The sequence below is a fragment of the Calypte anna genome, chromosome 2, assembly GCF_003957555.1.
Source record: "Calypte anna isolate BGI_N300 chromosome 2, bCalAnn1_v1.p, whole genome shotgun sequence".
Classification (NCBI taxonomy): Eukaryota; Metazoa; Chordata; class Aves; order Apodiformes; family Trochilidae; genus Calypte; species Calypte anna.
Window position 1 is genome coordinate 102049200 of NC_044245.1, and position 19157 is coordinate 102068356.

The window sequence follows — 19157 nt, forward strand, 5'->3', positions numbered from 1 at the left end:
TTAAGACACTACTGCCTTGCTGACATGAATTCTCCTAAGACTCTCACGTTTCTCTAGACCAAGCATCGTCCTATTTGACATTTGGATGATGTTGGATTCAATCCTCACTGCTTGGTACCTGGATGACAGGGAAGAATGCTTGACACCACTGGTACTATTCCCAGTGAGGCATGCCTCCCACATTGACAGGTGATTTTTTGTCCCCATCTAGGGGAGTTAGGCACTAAGATTAGTAACAATTAAAACAAGCTTACTGAGTAAGGATCTGCTGAATGTCATCAGCAAGATATACTGGAGAGAAGGTAAGGAGCCACCACTGTGCTTTCTACAGGATTTAGGGCTGTAATTCACAAGTAGGGACAGCATGGGTTATAAAATGACTGCCCCTGGTACAGAGATAGCTGAGTTGCTCGAGGATCATCAGGTGCTGAGCCTCAGCAGCTTACAGCACCCAGTGCTAAGGGCAGTGACATTCTTTATAAGTTATTACCTACCACTGATGGGGAGTATGTGTGGGGGGTGTTAGGCCAAATACAGGATGTGTGAGACAGTTGCCTGGTGAGGCACTGCTTCTCATTAACAGCACTGAAGAAGAAACACTTTGTAAGTTAAAACTCATTCAGAGTCCAGCTTAGCTGCCTCCGTAACCTCAGGAAACAAACACACCAGTCCTGCTTATGAATCAGAGATTCTGGGAACTTCAAGAGCAGGAAAGTGTCTTCAGGTAGAACTGATCTCTTCAATCCTGTCTAAATGCCTTCCTTTGCCAAAAAGAAAAAAAAAACAACAAAACCAAAACCAAAACCAAGCACAATAAAACACAGCTGCTTGTGATAGTTCCACCCTCCCTTATTCAATTGTTCAGTGGTTTAACAGTCAGCCTGAATGTTGCAGACCTACTTTTAATTCTCTCTTCTAGCTGAGAGGATTCAAAGCCCGATTGTTCCAGCCCTCCACTCAAGTGACCTTGCTAGAAAAAAACCTGAATTAATAATAAAAAAGTGAAGAGACAGACATCCTGCCATAAACACCTTCAGGTTCTGCTGACCCACTTCAGCAAGAACATTTGGAGGTTCTGTGTGGCTCTTAATGAGGACTGATTTTGCCAGGACTGAGAACTGCAGCTGGTCTCTAAAACCAGTGCTACTGGTTCCAGATAGACACAGACTGCAAGGCACCTTCTGCTTCAGAGGTGAGCCAGGGAGAGGGGGGTGTATGTGTTGTGTTTTAAAAGTTATTTGCAAGAGAAATCCCAGGCCTCTGAAATACTCCCCCAGAAGTCCATTTTTTATCAGTGTCTCTGACATATTTGTATCAGAGCATGAAATGCCATTAAACATGAGACAGCAAAACAAAGATTCTCCCACAGGCAAGGATAAGAACAATAGCACTGGTGAATTACAGTTCATCATCACAAGACCAAATGACATATAAGCATTGCTATAAAGACACACAGCCTTGGCCCATGAGCAAGAGCGAGGGTTTAACGATTGGCATTTATTGCTGTAGATAAATACCAGCTGCCTCACTCTGAGTCTCAACAGTTTAGCTTCCATCACAGGTTTTAGCCTTTCATATGTAAATAAAGTTATGCAAACACATAAATTTGAATTTGGGGTAGATTTTCAAAGCTAATCGTACAACACAAGAGCACTGACTGAGATAGTGAGAAATGAAATGCGTGAGCAGTGTATCTGGTTTGAGTTACAAGGAAGGCCTGGAGTCCTTTTGAAACCCAATCTTTTTCAAACATACACCACATGTGTTTGTACATACATGGCTGTAACGACGGCTTGCAGATACCTTTTTTTCTCCCTAATGTAAGGAGAGAGCTTGATTAAAATTCAGCACAGACAAAAACTGCAATTTGAAAAAAAATCCCAAAAGAATTGGTCTTTGCTGTGGTAGGAGCAGAGCTGTGGAAATTGACAGTATTTTCCTCTATACACTGCATCAAATGAGGTCTTCAGGGCTCAAAAAAAAGCCCACAACAAAAAAACAAAACAAAAAACAAACCCAAACTAAAAAAAACCAAAAAAAACCCAAAAAAACCACCAAACAAACAAAAAACCCAAAAAAGTGTGTTGGGAGCCATTTGTTCCTCAACTAAGTCAGTGCTAGGAGCTGCGATGCCACCTACTGATGGTTCTGGACATTGGCCTCGAATTCCCTGCAAAGGACAGCCCGCTCTCCTTCAGACACAGCAAAACTGGTTTCACGGATGAGTTTACAGAAGTCCTTTTTTTTAGGTTTTCTATCTCTACCCCCTCTAAATGTAAGTATTCTCGGCAAAAAGAGCAGCTTAGAGAAACTGAGAAGAAACCCGTTATTTTTGAAGCATTTAGATTTCTTTCTGTCTTCTCTGAAAGAGTTCTGAACCCTTTTCTACTGTCTTCTGTTTTTCAGCAACTTTCCCACTTGCCATTCTTCTGCAAAGCTACTGGGACTCGGGCAGAGCAGAAGCTTCAGAAGCCTCTTAAAGGTACGAGGGAACAATTTTTATGGTAGTGTCCTTCTCAAAAGAGTCCTGTATTTTCTTATTCATGAACAAAAAGTTTTATTTCTAAAGCAAGAATCACTGTCCACTAATGAAATTTATTAAAAATTCAGTTCACAATAGCAGCCTACCAAGACACATCAAAGCTCTCTCATCCAAATGACTAAATTCTTAAGTGTTAACACTGTAAACCCTAGAAATGACAGAAGCAGATCTGATCACCCTCTCTCAAGACCAAAAAAAACAGAACCACAGGTATTCCAATTATGGCAAAGTTGCTTTGGAGTACTGCAAAAAGTGCATTCCCTGCCCCAAAACCCACAAGATTAATGATGTGAAAGTGGAACTAATATGATTGTCTCCCTCTTACCCACCCAGAGCACCCTCTTAGCAACATATGGTGCACTGCTTCATTTGGAAAGCAAGAGTAACATTTTCAGAGAGGAAACAAGAAGGCCAGAGACAGGGTACCTTCATTCTTTCTCCAGCCCCATTCTCACTGTGCTTTGAAAGTAAATGGGAAGAGAAAGAAAGAAAAAGAAAAAGAGAGAGAAAAAAAAAGAGTTGTAATGAAAAGTAATGAATTCTGTATTGTCAGCCCTGCAGATCTGGTAAGAAGTGTCACACCTTCTACTCAAACACAGTATCTTTTTTTAAGAAAACTCCAGGATTTACCATATAAATTTTAAAAAAAGCAGTATTAATAATGTACTCAGTGTCTAGAAATTGAGGTACTAAATTAGTACAATACCCCCTAAATTACATCTGTAAAATTTAGAAAGTTTAATGTGCAAAGCTTGGACAGAAATCATTGATTTATAATGTACTGAAATTTGAAGGATGAGAATTTCTTCATTCTGTATGCTCACAGTATTAAGTGAAGTACACAGTTGCTAAAGTACAAGCATCAGTAAGCTTAAGTGACTTATGCTTCATTTTTAAGGCAGAAATAGGTAACAACACAACTGCACACAGTTGCAAAAATATTTACAGATATGAGTAGATGAACATTCCACTTCTAGCATGAGAATTTTAATGATGTACTTAATATAGCAATGTTTTATTTGAAAAGTTACCATTAAAAGTGTAAAATTAATCTAGCTAGGAGTGATATTTCTTCCTGGGCCTCCACAGTCACTAATATTTGTCCCTCAGTCTATCACTGTAAGCTGTCCCCTCTCCCTGCCCATTTCCAGTCTTCTTACAAAGGCGCAGGCATGCCTGAGCAGCCCCAAAGTTCACAGAGAAAAAGCTGGAATGCTGAAAATGTATGCAAAAGTTCCAACAAGAAAAAAAGAAAAAAAAAAAAAAAGAAAAAACAGATCCTGAGAAATAAAATTAATGGGGGAAAAAACCGAAAAAGCTATCTGCAGGTACTCAGAGATTTGCTCAGTCATCCTTGTCTTTTGCTCCATGTTTCAGGATACGTGTGAATTCAATGTAGTTGAAATTCCCCTTTTTGTCAATGGGTGCCTCTCTGTACAGCTCATCTACCTCTTCATCTGTGAACCTGTCTCCCATTGTTGTCAGCAGCTCTCGCAGGTAATCTTCTTGGATGAACCCTAGAATGACAGAGAGAGAGGAAGACAAAAAGGAAGCCATTTCTAAGCTTAGTCTTCAAAAGCAGTAAGACAAGACAGACCGACCGACCAACATGAACTAACACAGCGTGTAATAAATGTATTTTCACGAAGAACCCAAAGTACTTTCTCAGTTGAATTCTAAAGAAATTCCTTGAATGTAAAGAGGAAGGAGAAGTTTGCTGCATTTCACACAGATCTGCTGTGATCTAACAACACCTATTTCTACCTACTGATATTCAACAGCTTAAAGTGGAAAAACAAGTTCCTGTAACTGCTAGCCTTCATTACACAAGCTGTTCCCTTAATTGAATTATATTTTTTCTTGACTTAATTAGATATATTTGCCTATCCTGTATAAACTAGTTTCCCCTGGGGACTAAATAACCACCGGTTTTCTCTTCGCTGCTGCACAATACTGTTGCTGGAGGCAGTTTACATGGATACAGTGAACTGCTGGCAATCATCCAGGGAAAGAGTTTATAACAGAAAAGACTTCCAGGCAGGACTGAGCAAGTTAACTCAGGAAGAACGAAGGATGTTAACTGTGGAGAGGTAGAGATGGAGAAGTTAGTCAAAAAAAGGTAGGATATATTTAGTTATTTTATGCAAAAATATTAGCAGAAGATTTTGGAGGAAATAAAGATATAAAATGAGCAGTTGCTAAGTACATTCGGTTAATTCAGTTTCAATAGAAGGGCAGAACCACCAGTTGCCAAATAATTTCAGCAAAGTTTAGAGATTAATACAAAAATGTACATAACAAATAGTAGACAGAATACAGAATGCAGGAACTGCTTAATATTGAAATAAGGCCTACCATGCACAATAGTTGCTTCATTTGAGAGAGAAACTGGTTATTGAGCTTTAGGCGGAGAAATAACAATAACAGAACAGATGAGGTAGAAATATATTCCAAAAATAAGATGTGTAAACTGTGCAGAACAGCTGGAAATCATCTTAGACACTCACATCAGCTGCTGTAGATGCAATGAGAATTTGATTTTTTTTAAAATCTGCTTTGGAAAGTGCTGAATAACTTAAGCAGAGTTCACTGGAGAGACAAAACCAAACAGGGAACCAGGGGACCAAAAGGCAGTCAATACGCTTGACAAATTATCACAGGGTTGATGTAGACAGCAGGGAAAACAAAAAAAAAAAAAGGTGTTTCAACATATGCTAATTAGAACAGCATCATATCCCAGTGTAGACAAGCCCTTGATTGCTGACTCCAAATGAAGAAGCCTAACAGCAATGTTCTACTTTAAAAAGGAGAATGTTTGGTTAGCCAGGCTCATCTTCATCGGGTGACATTTTGGAGCTGTCCCTTTGCAGATGTGTAAATAAGGGGAAAAAACAGGTAAACAGATTAGGCTCTCTATTTCTGCAGTCCTACAGAGACCAAGAAGTGATGAGAGGTGACATAAGGATTAGTATCCAAAGAATGCAAAGCCTTTGGTGCTGCAAGTTTAGCCTCAAGGACTTAATTGCTTCTGTCTGAACAGCTATGTGATTAAACACCAAACATGCCAGACCAGAAACTTACTAAAAGTTTTAGTAGCACCAAACTGTAAAGCAAACACTACTCCCACTCTCCTTCACACAGTTTCAATATAGATTAACTACACCGATGTAAAGCCAGAAAATAAGACCTGTAACTCACTGCACATGGAGATTATGAATGGGGAAAAAAAAGAAAAGGTTTGATAAAGCTGGAAAAGTCTTTGGGCTTTTTTGGGGTTTTTTTGGTTTTTTTTTTTGAGGAACAAACTGATCATAAGCCAAATCTGTGAATAAAATGAGTAAAAGACAAACATAACATGGGTTCCACAAACACATTATTTTTCAGACTGCATTTTGACTATTATGAATCAAAAATCAATAAAACACTATAACGTATCTAACATGCTTCCTGGTTAAAATTGGAGGGTGGCATAAGACACAGAAAGGACTGTGGAACCATTATTCTTAAATAATCCTAGGACTAGACTAAAACATTTACCACACAGAGCTGAAAGATAATAAAATCAATCTTATCAGTACATGTGGGCCTGAACTAGTAACTTATTGTTTACATAGACGTAGAAGGTTACTCTTCAAAAGAACTGGTCGAACAATAATTTTCTTTATATTGTAATTCGAAGGCTCTTGTTTTGTTGCACAAAAAACCCCTGTAGCATGTCAGACTACCTGTGGAGAGAAAATAATTAACCTACTAACAAAACTTCCTTCTCTAGGAGATGGTAAAGAGATTTCCCCGGAGAGGGAGGAAGTCAATTAACATTTGAAAAGGCCTTACCAGCAGAAAGGCTGTTTACCTACACTTCAGCAGGAAGGGGATGCTCTTTGAAAAGGCAAAAGGTGCTAAAAATACACAGACTGAAAATAGCTGTTTGAAATGGAGTAATATCCTTTGAAAGTTTCAGAGCATATATCCACAGGTTAGACTGAAATATTGTGGTGCACAATTGTGAGGAAAGTTATAGGTGCAGTGACATGTCCAGTACAGAGGCTAACTGATTTCAGCACACACTAATAAGGCATTTTCACATGTCAAAGCCTTGACATTCTGTAATTCTGCAGAACTGGCAAAGGATTAACTCCTGGTTGCTACACACTTCTCCAGAATCTTAGCCTACATTAATAAATTAGCCTCAAGATTACTCTAACCTCTAATCTTAGCCTACACTAATAAATAAAGTATAAACTCTAACCTCAAGATTACGGGCGCCAGCTTGAAAGTCTGATATAGTAAAATTGAGCTCTGCTTTTTCTCTTCCCCCCACCCCATCTTGTAATGCAAGTCAGTCCAATCTGTCACATCTGTCTTCTAGACCCCACCCCAGTTTTTATCTTTAGATCATAAAGGCTGCAGGCCTACCTGCAATCTGAAAACAGACTGAGCTGTAGGTGAGGATATGACACATGATATTCGTCATCAGAGCCATAAAGCAGACTAGGCAAGATGAGGGTTCAAAAGAGTTTATGTAGTCTGGACAGCCTTCCTTGAAATACTAAAAACATGGAAGAATGCAGACGCTTCTCAGAGAGGACAAACTCAGTTGTGTTACAGATTTCACAGCTGTTACTTTTCCCATGCCATAGAAAATCACAATTACCAATCTGAATCCCTTATCTTCTTAGACCACATGAATCTTATTTTACACTTTGAGGAACATAGGCACTACCCACTCTTCTTCAAAACCTCACAGAACATTACTACTAATCCTCAGTACTCACACAGAACAGATGATTTTTACTTTCTCAGCAGCAAGGCAAATTCTCATTACTGGTAGAATATGCCATCTAGAAGGATTACTGTAATCAGCAGACTATTTAGAAACACAACATAAAGTACTGACCCCCACCAAGCAGCTAAGTTTCATCCACATACCTGTTGCTTCTTCATCAAAGCAAGCAAAAGCATTCCTGATTACATCTTCTGGGTCTGTGCCATTTAACTTCTCACCAAACATTGTGAGGAACATCGTGAAGTTTATGGGTCCTGGAGCCTCATTCATCATGGCATCTAGGTATTCATCTGTTGGATTCTTTCCTACAAATAAATATACATCTATCTTTAAGAAGTATCAAGATCAGCTATATGAGCAAAATAATTCATTTTAAAAAGAGCATTTTTAATAACATTTAGTCACAGCTGAGAGTCATGGCAAAAGATCTCAGAACAATGGGTCAGCAAGTGTTGTATTATTCTATTTATACATGAGAGAATTACCAGCTACATCGTTAAGTGTGAGAACCCCCTTCCCTTTCTCAGACATTACCAAGGGAGGCAAGCATATCATGCAAGTCCTCTTTGTCAATGAAGCCATCCCTGTTCTGGTCAATCATGTTGAAGGCCTCCTTGAATTCTTGAATCTGTGACTGATCAAACATTGCAAATACATTGGAAGTGGCACGCTGAGGGCGCTTCTTGGTGGTCTTCGTCTTTGCTTTTTTGCTCGACATGTTGATTTTTTTACACTAGAGAGAGAAGTAAATGCAATACATAGAATGAGCTCAGAGTTAGGACTTAAAAACTGTAGTAAGGTTTAATGTTAAAGTTCATCAATAGCAAACGCATCTAACACACTTCCATTTACTTTCATCAGAAAATATTTCCCTAATCAAGAATGGAAATAGAGATGCATAAAATATGAAGAAATGAAAGACAAGCTCCTAAAAAATACTAAAAGCAGATAGAAGTTAAGCTTGAATTTCAGTCTTCAAAGGGACAGCTTTTGTCTGGGATCCCTTCTTGATACAGGCACCTTCAAGAAGGGAACATGGGCTGGTCTCAAGTATAAAAGAGCAAAGCAAGATTTTCAGAGCTGTTCTTAAGGCTGTGAAAGAGCTCTGTATGGATATGGATATACAATAACTGCGTGCAAAATAGGTGGTGGGGAAGGAGCAAAACAACTCATTTCACCTGAATAAACTCTGAAGAACCTATACTTGTCACCTGAAAGTGGTAAGCAGTTGCTGTTCTGTATGAGTCTGCCCTTGTCTGGCCTTCTATTATTAACAACACTCTAAAACTAGGAGAAAACTATGCTAGCTATACTTCTGCTCACACCAGTAGGTTCTGCCTGACCTCTATTTAGTTTTATGCATTTAGTGTTTATCTGAAATCTAATACAAGTCTGGCATGCCTAAAAGCTGACCTCTGCTGCCTACTCCTTTAAGCAAAAAGCAACCAAATCACACAGCAAAAACTCATTTCCCTAGAAAAACTGTTCAGAAAAAGGTACCTTCACCTGTAAACCCTCAGGCTAACTAAGCTTGGGTCTGAGCAAGGCAGAGCAATGGTCCATTTCTTCACTCCCACTGTCAATTAATTTACCTGTTGCTAAGGCTGCTTAGTGTTCCATTGTACAGTGCTGCCGAGCAAGCTTTAGGATTTTATAGAAGGAACTGGGGGAGACTGCATTTGTCTTTTAGGGTAGGCAGAAGGGAGAGAGCAATAGGGAAAACCTACACTTACATGTACAAACCTACATTTTCAATTCCACCACAGAAGGCTGTGACCTGGAAACAACTTGCCCTAAGCCTGGATGTGTGGGGAGAATCAAGTTCGGCGACAATGCTCAGGTCTCCAGCAACGTCGCACGAAGAAGACTTTATTTTAATATATATTTGGGGCGGGGGGGGGGGGGCAGGGTGGGCAGAGGAATGCTGATCTCTCTTCAAAAGCTACATCCTGCCCTAAGATTCAAGCCTGCAGTGTCCGAAGGGCTATTGCCCTCTCCATGAGGAGACGACGCCACTAGCGACAGCACCGAGGGTCCCCTCCAGCCACCCCACCGCCGGTTGATGCTGAGGCTCTGTCTGTCAGAGCCTCAGCCGGCGGTGAGGGCGGTCCCGGCGCCATCGCTTCTCCCTCAGCCAGCAACTGCCACAACGGCCGCTGGTTCGAACGCGTCTCCCAACGGCCACCCTCTCCACAGCCCGTGCCCGTCCCCGTTTCCGCCCCCAAACCCCTCCCCCCCGGCGGCTCCCGGAGCCTCCTCAGCCTCACCCAAAGGTCCGCTGCGGGAACACGGTACGAGACAGACGGCGAAAGCAGGAAGCGGCAGCAGTCCCGGTGCTTCCCGGAGAAACCATCGTCCTGCTGAGTGACGGGTGGGGAGGGGGGGACGAGCTGCGGAATCGACACCAAGTGGAGGAGGTAGAAGTGGCTGAAAGCACTGAAAAGGCAGCGAGACCCTTTCTCGAACGATTGCAGCCCCTTTCCTTCCTCGGGGCGGCTGGTTTGGGTGAGTCGGCGACAGCCTCTTTCCCCAACCCCCCCTCCTCCCCCCCGTCCTCCAGCAGCGTTGGTGCAGCCCGGAGGAAGTCACCGCCTCCACCGGAGCTCGGCCCTGGGCGCCGCCTTCAGGTACCCGGGGAGCGGGGTACAGAAGGAGGGGGAGCCGCTGGTGGCTGCGGGGTGGGCTCTGAGGCTGGGGGAGAGCTCAGAAAGCTGCTGAGGGAAGATAAATCCCAGCTGCTTTCATGCGCCTGCCTGAGATTAGGGGGTACGTGGGGCAGCTCCGGACTGGAGGGTGCCGCGTTCAACCGGGGTTCGGCACCCGGGCCGCGGCGGGGACGCTCCACTCCCATGAGAGAGGGAAGCGTAGTTCTTGGAGGGCTTCCTCCGGTCAGCAGGTTTTCGCCCTCTGCTTATTTTTACGTATCACGTTGAAGAGGGAGCTTTGTGTTCCTGAAGGCTCAGCCGGCCACCGCGGAGTTAACAGGTTCACGGTTTCATAGCAGTGAGGAGATAAATGAAGCCTGATCATTTGGTGACATGCTGCCGGTTTTAACAAGTTTAAGGCGTTATCCTGACATTCAGGTTTCCACGCAGTTCGCTTAAGGCGTCAGAAAAATTCTACTTTGCAATCTTCTAAATGAGTACTCCCGCATAAACAAGATACAGCATCTCTCGCAGCTGTAAATTGTAAGACCCATTGGAAGATTTATTCTTTTATTTTATTCATTAATAGAAAGGACATTCATTAAAAACGTGAAGGGCAACGCTATTTTTTTCTTAGCTTTCTCTTTATTGATGTCGGATCTCAAATCGATGTACAAGCTGGTTTTAGTGCTCTCGTGAGGATGGAGTCTCAGGTAACTTAAGTTTGGTTTTAGCCCATGACTGCCTCTGCAGTTTTGAATTTCTGAATGGAATGTTATTTAAATTTTGCATATTGAAATCCCATATAAACTTGGCCTTCAAGAAGGTGTTGCTTAGCACACAAAAATATTCCAAAATACTGCCAAATGGGAAAGCTTCACTGTCAGTTCCTAATTCTTCTAACTTGTTTCCTACAGTCAGTATCTTGGCACACCATAACTCGTAAAGAGGAAAGGAAAAAAAACATATCAACAGGCTCTTGCTTAATTTACTGATTATATTTACAAATGTCAATGGATTACATTTAGGCACTGTACATACAGTGGTTAATATATAGATGTTGCAGTCCTAAATTTGAAGGTACACTTATGTTACTAAAAGACACGGCTTTGTTTCCCTGCTCTCCCCTCAGTCCAGAACAATTATTTAATGAGGTCTAAGAATTTGACCTAATTTGCTTGTAAGCATTCTTCCCTGATGTATATTAATATTGCTCGTCTAAAATTTGCCTCAAAGCACAATGGAAAAAAAAATGCATTAAACTTTGATGAATTGAGAGCATGCTTATGAAAAAAAGGTTTTTGGAAAAAAACCTCTGTACTTACTTTCCATGGCAGAGTTTCTGAATAATTGAATTGAAAGTGTGAGTGGGCAGAGAAGAAGTAGAAATGCCAAGATAGTAATAGAGTTATTAAAATACTTTGTGATGATCTTGAACAACTGAATTGTGTGTTGAAATTTAATTATGAAGAGTTATTTGATATCTTCATTCAAAATCCTTTCATCACTTACTTTAATTCGAACCACAGCTGCAAACACACAACTATATTGTATTGGTTTTCATGCTATTAAAAAGGTGTTATATGAAAACTGTCATCTATGTTGTTTCCAGTGTTTAAGCCCATGTGAGAATAGTTACAGTATTGTTATTTGTCTGGTATGAGATCAGTTTTTACTGACAAAGTTGTCTGTCTCTCTCAAAGCTTTTGTCTCCGATTTGTGACATCATAATGGAATGAGATGCAGTTGTTAAATGCAGAAGTAAATCTACATAATGCTTTTACAAATTGTTAAATTTTACTTGATTTCAGCACTCGTGATACCACTTTAAGACATTTAAAGGGGGAAAAGGGGATTTGCTTTGCTTCATAATATTTGGAAAATACTCATTTTGATCTTGAAAATAAAAAAACAGTAAATGTCTTGATGACCTCTGTGATGGTCTGTGATGACCTCTCAGGTGAGCAGGATTTCGTTTCCAGTGCTTGAGCCTCCCTTTGGGGATGCTGCCGCTTGAGGATGGAACCACTGAGCTGCCCACAGCCCTGAGCAGCTCTTAATTGGCTGTGACTGTGCATCCCCGGCAAACCCTGGAGGAGAGTGTGGCTATAATCTCACCTCCTGCTGCCTCACAGGCTGGTTCTGGCAGTACAGTGAAGCCACGAACTGTTTCTTGAGTTCTTGAGGCTCCTCTGCTCTCTGAGGTGCTCCCTGGCTGTGCGGGGAGCTGTGCTTGCAGATCGCTATCTGATGGGACAGCAGGCCTGGTCTTGAAAGGCGACCTTCAGGCTCTTCCAGTAAAGTCCAGGCACATCCTAGGGAAAGTGTGTTCTGGGAAGCCGAGGTTGAAGTGGGTATCCTGCTGCTAAGTGGTTTATCCCGCCGTTTGCCAGCGCATAGTGCCAAGTGTGTCCAGAGGGAAGCGCTTCGGCAAATACTCTTGGAGAGAGCGTGCCCTCCCTGCCGGGCACTGCGGGGCGGCTGGGGCCAGGGGTTCTCGGGCAGCTCCAGCAGTGCTGTGCTGCGGCATGGTGCCACCTAGTGACGTGCTTGCTTTTGTTTTGTGGGCTGGGGGAAAAATGCTTGCACTACCACACCCAAAAATGTATGTGCCAAATTTTTTTTATTTGTCAGTACCGCATAATTTCCTGCATAAGCCATTCAGAATAAGAATTGATGTTTCAATTTGAAAACATGATTTTTATTTTTAAAAATGCCATGCTCTTAACTCCTTCAGTTTTCTTCTTTCAACTACCTCGAGTACTGTGTCCAGTTCTGGGCCCCTCAGTTTAAGAAGGATGTAGAGGTCCTGGAGCAGGTCCAAAGGAGGGCAACCAGGCTGGTGAAGGGACTCGAGCACAGGCCCTATGAGGAGAGGCTGAGAGAGCTGGGGCTGTTCAGCCTGAAGAAGAGGAGGCTCAGGGGAGACCTCATTGCTGTCTACAACTACCTGAAAGGAGGCTGTAGCGAGGTGGGAACTGGACTCTTTTCACAGACGACCTTCAACAAGACAAGAGGACACAGTCTTAAGTTGTGCCAGGGGAGGTTTAGGTTAGATATTAGAAAGAATTTCTTCACAGAGAGGGTGATTAGGCTATGGAATGGACTGCCCGGTGAGGTGGTAGATTCTCCGTCCCTGGAGACATTTAAAAAAAGACTGGATGTGGCACTCAGTGCCATGGTCTAGCAACTGCTCCGGTGGGTCAAGGGTTGGACTAGATGATCTCTGAGGTCCCTTCCAACCCGGCTAATTCTATGATTCTATGAACTACTGTTTCTTTAATTTTTCCCACCCTTCTTACTTATGCCAGTCTTCTTTAACAAAAAAAAACCTTTTAAGCAAAATGTGTACAATTTTCCTAGCCTGTCCATCTAAAATACTTAAATACTTTGATGCTGTTGAACTGTTTTCCTAGACTTGTTTTCTTTGGAGTGCCTAAAAGCCTTCATAATTATGTTTCATACGTAAATTCCAAGACTGTTATAGGCAGCAAGCAACTTACAGTAAACCTTTTACCTCCTCCCTTTTGATTCACTCTATTCCCTCACCTCTGCTGAGTTCTGATGACAGTGCAAATATTTGTGATTAACTTGGTTGCTTAATGAAGCAGAGTCAGTGTGTGTCATATGATGTTTCATTATGAATCCTATTAGTTGTACAGGAACAGCTGCACTAGTTCACAATAAAAGTCTTCCTAGTCCAGGGGTGGATGGTTTTGCTAGTTAAGAGATTTTTCTGAGCATATTATCACTGTTCCATGACACCAGCAAATGCTATTGTAGAGGTTCAGTATTGACAGCACATTCAACTATTTCTGATTTTGTTCCGAGTCATTTCTAGGTCAAAACAGTCATTTAACAAAATTGTTTTCCCTGTCAATTGCTTTACCTAATATTTTGGCTCATTCCTCTTCCTTTCCATCCCTTCTTTCCTGATTCCAGCTGTTATTTGTTATTTCTCTTATGCTATCCCAAGTGCAGTGCTGCATCAGTCAGAGCAACAGCCATTCTTTTTATGATGCTGGAAATGTCCCAGACATGTTCTGGAATTTCTCCAAAACTAGCTCCAGAACTGTGGTCCAAAAGGAAAACATTTGAGAAGTCATGAGTGAAAGAAAAGACTCTGAATGCATGTCTTTCCTTGGGTCTCTTGGAGGACCTGAGCAAGACTTCTAAACAGCTGCATGGTATTCCCTCTTTTCATTTAAAGACCTCATTAATAAAAATGGTAAGTTACTGCTTTTCCAGGTGGCCCCTCTCATAATATAGATGCTGGAGCAGGAAAAGTAAAGGCTGTCAGATAATGTACTGGAGCCTGTAGAAGATATATTCCTTCTCCCTGTTGCAAATGAGAAATAGCTCTGTTTGACATTCTGGTGACTTCTAGTGTGCATAGCTGAGGAAAAGGCAAGAACGTAAATTCTGTAGACCGTTGTATTACAATGATATTCCAGGGACAAGGCCAAAGCAGAGAAATGTAACAAGACATAAATAAAATTAAGTCAGCTTCTGAAGTGTTGTAAAACAGGAAAAAAACACAAAAAACTTTAAATCTGCAGCTCACTCACTGTATGGATGGCCATTGAAATGAAGTATTGAGGGACTGGATTCAGCAGATGAAGTGCTTCTTGCATTCCTAAATTAAAAGTCTGTTCTATATAAGAACACAGATTAAAAAAAGTTGAAAATTCCATTTTGGGCTGTTGATTTTTGCTAGGTTTTTGTCCCTTGCTACCTGTTCTCTATGATAAAATAGTCACTGTACCACCATCACTTGTTTTTTATACCATTTAGTACATAGCAGTAACTTTAGCCGAATATGTGGGGTTTTCTCACTTTTTGCTTTAGTTTTAAACACAAATATTGCAAGACATCATGATTCCAGATGAAATGCAAAACCAAGTGTTGATAAAGCATTCTTAGTAAGAAGAGACCAAGGCCTCCAGTCTTTCAAACGTGTAATTAATTCTTCTAAACCTAAGGGTGTACATATGTGCCCTCGCATGTTAAATTAGTGGTTGTAGCTGTCTGACAATGTTTATGCACAAATAAGGAAGGAAATGAAATGTGTTCAATGTTTGGCCAAAGGCCTAAAATGATATTATAAAACATACCCAGAAAACAAGAGGGAGTTTGAAGTAAAAAGTAAGCTGTTTTAAGTTTTCTTACTAGCTATTGCCTAGGCAGGCTCATGTTGCCTAGGCATGTTGGCTGGTGGAGCAGTTTCAGAATCAATGTGCTTCTTGTGGAATGATAAATATGTTGCCAGTATAAAAACTTATGTATTAGAGATTATAAGATCACAAGTAAGAAAGAATTGGATAGAGCAAGAAAAAAACCAGCAGTGTCAGATACAGTGCTAAGTCAAGTTACTTGTGTCTGATGCCAGCTCTATTTTAGCAAATGCGAAGAGGGGCCTCACAGGCCTCATTTTACACCCAGTCACATGAAAATGCTAGACAGGCTGGAAATTATGCCTTTTGATTCTCACTTTTGACCCTACAGTAGTCAAAGTGGAGAAATTACAAATTAAGGATTAAATAAACCTTCTAAAATTGTGTAGTGACAGTTTACAGGAATGTTAAAATCAGTGTTGCTGTCACACACTATTTGCTCCTTTAAGTACATATATTAAAAGTTGTCTTGACCTGCCTAATCTTGTAGTATTTGTAACTTCCAAGATTTATAGAACATCAAGGCTTTGTCATTACTAAATGACCAAATCATTGCTTCATGGCAGAGGTGTCTGCATGTAGCAACAGTTAGGATTTTCCAGGAGGCAGATTGATATCCTGCTCTCCCATTTATTACCTGCATATGAGAAACATGTAATTGTCTTCCCTTGGATTTATTGTATTCATAGAGCCTGCATGACCCCTTACGCCCTGTGATGCAAAGTCTATTATGTATGATGTGTTCTTTAGGAAATACCACAAATTTAGGCTGAAAAGATTTCTTGGTAGTATGCTGTGTTGTTGAAATTTGCAATATAAGTTATTTTTTAAAAGATGTGGGACAGGGATTACTGAAGAATGTGCTGCTACAGCAGTTTGTGTGCTTTGCTTACAGCAAGAGAATTTGCACCTACCCAAAATGAGTGTTCCCGGGGAATGATACAGGCACACAGACTACAGAGGAAAATGGGACAATTTTTTTTTCTTACTGTTTTTCCCCTAAGATTAGAGTTCCCTATCTAATATGTAAGTTCAGGAAAACAGTGATCTCTATGGAGTCACTGCTGAGTGCAGCAAATACAAACTGTGGAATTGATATTTTTCTGGTATTGCTTTTCAATATTTCATGATAACTTATTTTTCAGCTACATTTTGAGAGGCATTTACTGATTTCTTTTTGCTCCTCTATCATTCCTGCCTTCTGTAATACTATCCCAGAGAAAACTATCTGAAAATGATGGTAGAGTTTGAAAAATAAATTAAGCAAGCCAAAATAGGAGCATGGGTTCATGAGCAATACCAAGAGCAGATTAAATGCTGATACCTAAAATGTCCCTGGCTTGACTGTGATTGTTACTCACCCGTTATTTGGATTTACATTGTCTGCATGCCTTCGCTGTGGTTAAAGAGCTATTCATTGATGTTTGGAACACACTAGGAACATACCAAATAATAGGATGGTAATGTTTCAAACAAGCAAAGGCTGCAAGAAACATGTGGTTACAAGATTTCAGGTATTTTTGAGCTTTTTGTACAAATGCACTGGGCATGACACAAAGGCATATGCTGTTACTGGTGTCTTTTGCCAGGATGGGGCCCCTGTGTTAAATTTTGTTTCTCAACATAGGATGGTGATCCTAGAAACAAGCGATCCAAAGATAGTCCTTAGGTCAGCGGTGAAATGGATCCTTACTTCAGGGTGTACAAACACCACCTCTGTGCCATCAGTTAGTTGCTGAGCTAGTATATTAATCTGACTTTGTGTTGTGAAATGCTTGAGTCATCTGATCACTGTGTGATAAACGATGGTTTTATTTGCTTAAATGATGGGTAAAGAGCAGAAACAAGTGGATCCTGAGTGTTTATAAATGCTCCACATTACCCGTATCTCCAGCAAATCAGAGTAAGGGAAAAAATAAAAATGCAAGTAAGCATAACTAACAGCACTTCACACAAACACAGTCTTCTTCTGGATGTTTTTCATGCAGCTGCAGAAGCTCTTTGGCTTCAGTTTGGCCTTTGTGGATATAGTGTTAGAGCAGGCTACATGTTAAATAAATCACTGCTTTTCAGTAGTGCTTCACAGGGCACTATATACATCGCTGTACGTGTCAGGCTATTAATGTGTATCAGCCTATAAAAATAGTTTTTAATCATAAGCTTATTCAGGTGTGGATCTTGGGGACCATTGTATATGAATCCCAATTGAGAAAATACTAGGTTCCACGATTTTGGCTGCAAAATGCTAATCTGAGGCATTGGAATCTTAAGCTGTTTCAGTGACCAAAGTTATTTTTTATTTTTGGAAGTGGATTATTGATGACATCCCTGCAGCCCTCAACACGCAACCTCAGCTGTCTGGACATTCCTCACTGCCTAGCTACAAAACACATCTGATGTTCTTATATGGTCTCTTGGCTGGCTCTGTAGGTCTTGTAGCCTTTCAGTGGTTAAGGGGTCTGTGTCCACTTGCAGGTTAACTGGCTTCCAATACAGATACAATACAGATTCCAGGGAAACCCAAATTTGGAAGGTCATGATTAGTTATATTTTAACAACCTTGGAAATTCTTCCTCAATAATGTGTCTTCCTGAGTAAGTATCTTTACATTAATAAAGTTTCCTGTCCCCACCCTTTAATCACAGAGAGCAGCCAAGAACATAACACCCACACAGTGCCACAAGAAGCAAAGCATCTACATCCCATGTTTCAGCTAGCTGTTCAAAAATTAAGAGCAGCAGTACAGAAGATTTTGAAGTAGAGTTTCCTTTAAGGGATAATACCAGATTCTTCTTTATGTAACATATTTAGGATTTAAAAACCACTAATTCATAAGTTATTTCCAGCAAGAGAAATCCAGCTGGCTTGTCTGCTGTTGATTACTCAGTATAATAAATACATCAGCATCTAAGATATACTAAGAAGGCAGGATCAGAAAAATAATGGTTTGGGACTTCATAACACTCTTACAAAATTTAGACACTCAAGGGAAAAAGATAATTAAGAGAATCTTAACTTCTATCCTGAGTGCAGCATGCTTACATGTATGCACACAAAACTGACCTGTACACGTGTGACCAGATGAGCCCAAAGAAGTGGCAGTGTAACTATTCCTCAGCCGAATGTCACATAGCAACATTGCAACAGAACAGTTTCCTAGGTCTCCTGGCTCTTGTCTTTGTGACCTGGGCAGTGCAGGCGAAAACTTCCACCCATACTTGTAAATTACCTTCTAAGAAAATGAGCTGTTCCTAGAACCCTGAAAGCATCCCATGGAGAAATACCTCAGCAACTACACCAAAGAACAGAGATAGTCTAAAAAACTTTTTCAGAACAATCAGGTGTGCCAATTTTCAGTAGTAGAACAGTAGGAGAAAAAGACAAAAAATGAAGCTTAATTTGTTTGGAGATAAAACCCACAAAATTGAGGAAAAATGGCTTAAATGAGGTTTGAGCTCAGAAATGAAAACAACGCAGGAATTTGAGGAAAAAAAAAGTCAAAGCATGCCTACTGAGTACAAAGTTAACTTACTTATATAGCTAAACCTGGGATATCTTCACAAGCTGCCAAACTTTCATTCTACTACACAGGGCATGAGACAAAACTTCCTTACAGTATATGCTGTCCCAGACTTTACAAGCCCTTTAGCTGAAGGAACATTCCTGTTCCTTGGGGTCTTAAGACATGTGAAATAGCTCAGGGCACAGTCTCTGATAAAAGATCATCACTTTGATTGGGAAGTAGGTAGGCAAGGTAAATTCTCCTTATGCTTTTCAGCTTTCAGTAGCCAAGAGAATGGGATGTGGTAGGACACAGGCATACTAAGAACTTAGGGAACAACCTTCCTTTTTTTCTTGGTATTAAGGACACCAGCATCATGCAATTCTTGCTTGCTTCAAAGCCATTTCCCCACTTGTTGCCAGCATAAAAACTTAGCAAACAGGAACACAAACTTTTGACATGAGAATATTGCTACAAAATTATCAATATTAAAAGAAAATAAAAGATG

The 19157-nt window shown here is 40.7% G+C and overlaps 1 protein-coding gene across 1 annotated transcript; it reads right to left on the reverse strand.

Annotated features, from left to right (window-relative positions):
- Nucleotides 1-1477: 1477 nt before the first annotated feature.
- On the reverse strand, nucleotides 1478-9675 carry LOC103539067 (myosin regulatory light chain 2, smooth muscle minor isoform). The gene is made up of 4 exons (XM_030446035.1): nucleotides 9596-9675; nucleotides 7863-8061; nucleotides 7472-7633; nucleotides 1478-4059 (listed from the first exon to the last, which is right to left on the reverse strand). The coding sequence occupies exons 2-4, from the start codon at nucleotides 8044-8046 to the stop codon at nucleotides 3887-3889; spliced, it is 519 nt and encodes a 172-aa protein (XP_030301895.1). The 5' UTR covers nucleotides 8047-8061; nucleotides 9596-9675; the 3' UTR covers nucleotides 1478-3886.
- Nucleotides 9676-19157: the final 9482 nt, after the last annotated feature.